Genomic DNA, 1659 nt, shown 5'->3' with positions numbered 1-1659 from the left:
CCACCTGGGGGGCTTGGTCCGGCCCACACCACTGTGCCTTCCTGTTGGTGGTGACCGCGTGACCAACCCCAAGACCAGCCCCTCAGATCATACGACTTCTGGGGTCATTAGCAGTTTGCTGGAGCTGAGTGGCCGGCAGAGCCCTATATGAGCTCTGGCATCGAGGGTGCTGCCTCCACGGTGTCCGCCTGCATGAGCAGCACTCCGCCGGGCTGGCTCGTGCCCCGAGAGGAGACACACACTGGCATTTCCGGAGCAGTGTAGGGCCTGACACTAGTCCCCGCTTCATGGGGCTGGGGACTCTGAGGGAAGCTTTCTGTGTGTTGCTGGAATCTGAGACTACGGTCTGGTCAGCAGTGCCCACTGGGCTTTAGTGTTGGTGTTTACCACAGCAAACCATGACTGGGCCCGGTGCTGAGCTCCCTGTCCTCTCTGCTGTCTGGGGCCAACCCAGCTGCTCAAATGGTAGGGCCCCGAGCGCTGGCCCTGGTGAAACACGGACGCCCTCAGCTGGACTTTCAGAGTGTAGCTGCTGCTGTTGCCGGTCACTGGGGCTAGTGACACGAGTGTCAGCACGCACGGGACAAGTGGGGTGGGTCCCTGTGCAGACCCCCCACAGGGGCCACGGCCCCTCAGCCATCAAATTTATGAGGGGACAGCCCACCAGCTTGAACCCTTGAGGGAAGTAACGCCTCCCGCCCGCCCACACGCTCTCTGCCCTTGACTCCACCACTGCCAGCTCCCCTGTGAGAGCGTTCCTGCCGAGGCAGGGCCTTTGTCACTGTGTTCCCAGCGAGGCTCCTGTCCTTTTGGGGTTCTGAACCTGACTGAGGCATTTTCGTCGCCGTCTCTGAGGGGGCCGGCTGCAGTCTGGGGGGCAGGCCGGGCATGACCCCGCCCTCTGCCCGCAGCTGCGTGTTTGAGCCCGAGGGGAATGCCTGCAGCCTGACAGACAGCACCGCAGAGGAGCACGTGCTGGCGCTGGTGGAGCATGCAGCTGATGAGGCGCGAGACAGGATCAACCGCTTCCTGCCTGGGGGCAAGGTAGGGCGGCCACGTGGGGGCCCGGGGAGGCTGCGGGTGAGCGGGCCTCTTCCTGGCCAGCAGGCGTTTCACAACCTCAGACGTTAAGAAAGCTGCAGGTTTAGAGCCAAAGACTTATTATCCAGAATCATTTCCAAGTAAGCTGGGGACCCGGGGCCCATCAGCCTCAAACACTCGAGTGTACTTTCTGTGAGTCACGGTGTTTGCCGCAGTATGCCCATCAGTGCGTTACTGCCACCTTGCATCCCAGGAACATCCTTTACTCAGGAGAGGCTGGTTCAGAACCACACAGAGCACCCAGTCTTTTTCATCAGGATCAGTGTCTCGGCTCTGCTGGTGCTGTAGAGGCTACAGATAGTGGTTCTGTGCCTGTTCTGGAATGTTCCTTGTCTTCGGTTGGTGCTGTGGAGGCTGCAGGCAGTGGTTCCAAGGCCTGTTCTAGAACATTCCTTGCTTCCACTTGGTGCTGTGGAGGCTGCAGGCAGCGGTTCTAAGGCCTGTTGTAGAATGTTCTGCATCTATACTTGGCACTGTGGAGGCTACAGGCGGTGGTTCTAGGCCTGTTCTAGTGTGTTCCATGTCTCTATTGGGTGCTGTGGAGGCTTCTGCAGTGGT

The 1659-nt window shown here is 60.0% G+C and overlaps 1 protein-coding gene across 1 annotated transcript in view; it reads left to right on the top strand.

The window, feature by feature from the left end:
* Positions 1-1659, top strand: part of BRD9 (bromodomain containing 9) — a 33682-nt gene that overhangs the window by 18085 nt on the left and 13938 nt on the right. The window contains exon 8 of the mRNA XM_023734819.1: positions 912-1044. Within this exon, the coding sequence (XP_023590587.1) occupies positions 912-1044 (133 nt within the window). The remainder of the gene's footprint in view (positions 1-911; positions 1045-1659) is intronic.

The sequence above is a fragment of the Trichechus manatus genome, unplaced genomic scaffold (genome assembly GCF_000243295.1).
Source record: "Trichechus manatus latirostris isolate Lorelei unplaced genomic scaffold, TriManLat1.0 scaffold00072, whole genome shotgun sequence".
Lineage (NCBI taxonomy): Eukaryota > Metazoa > Chordata > Mammalia > Sirenia > Trichechidae > Trichechus > Trichechus manatus.
Note: the sequence above shows the minus strand (reverse complement) of the source record. Positions and strands in the feature narration are given on the sequence as shown.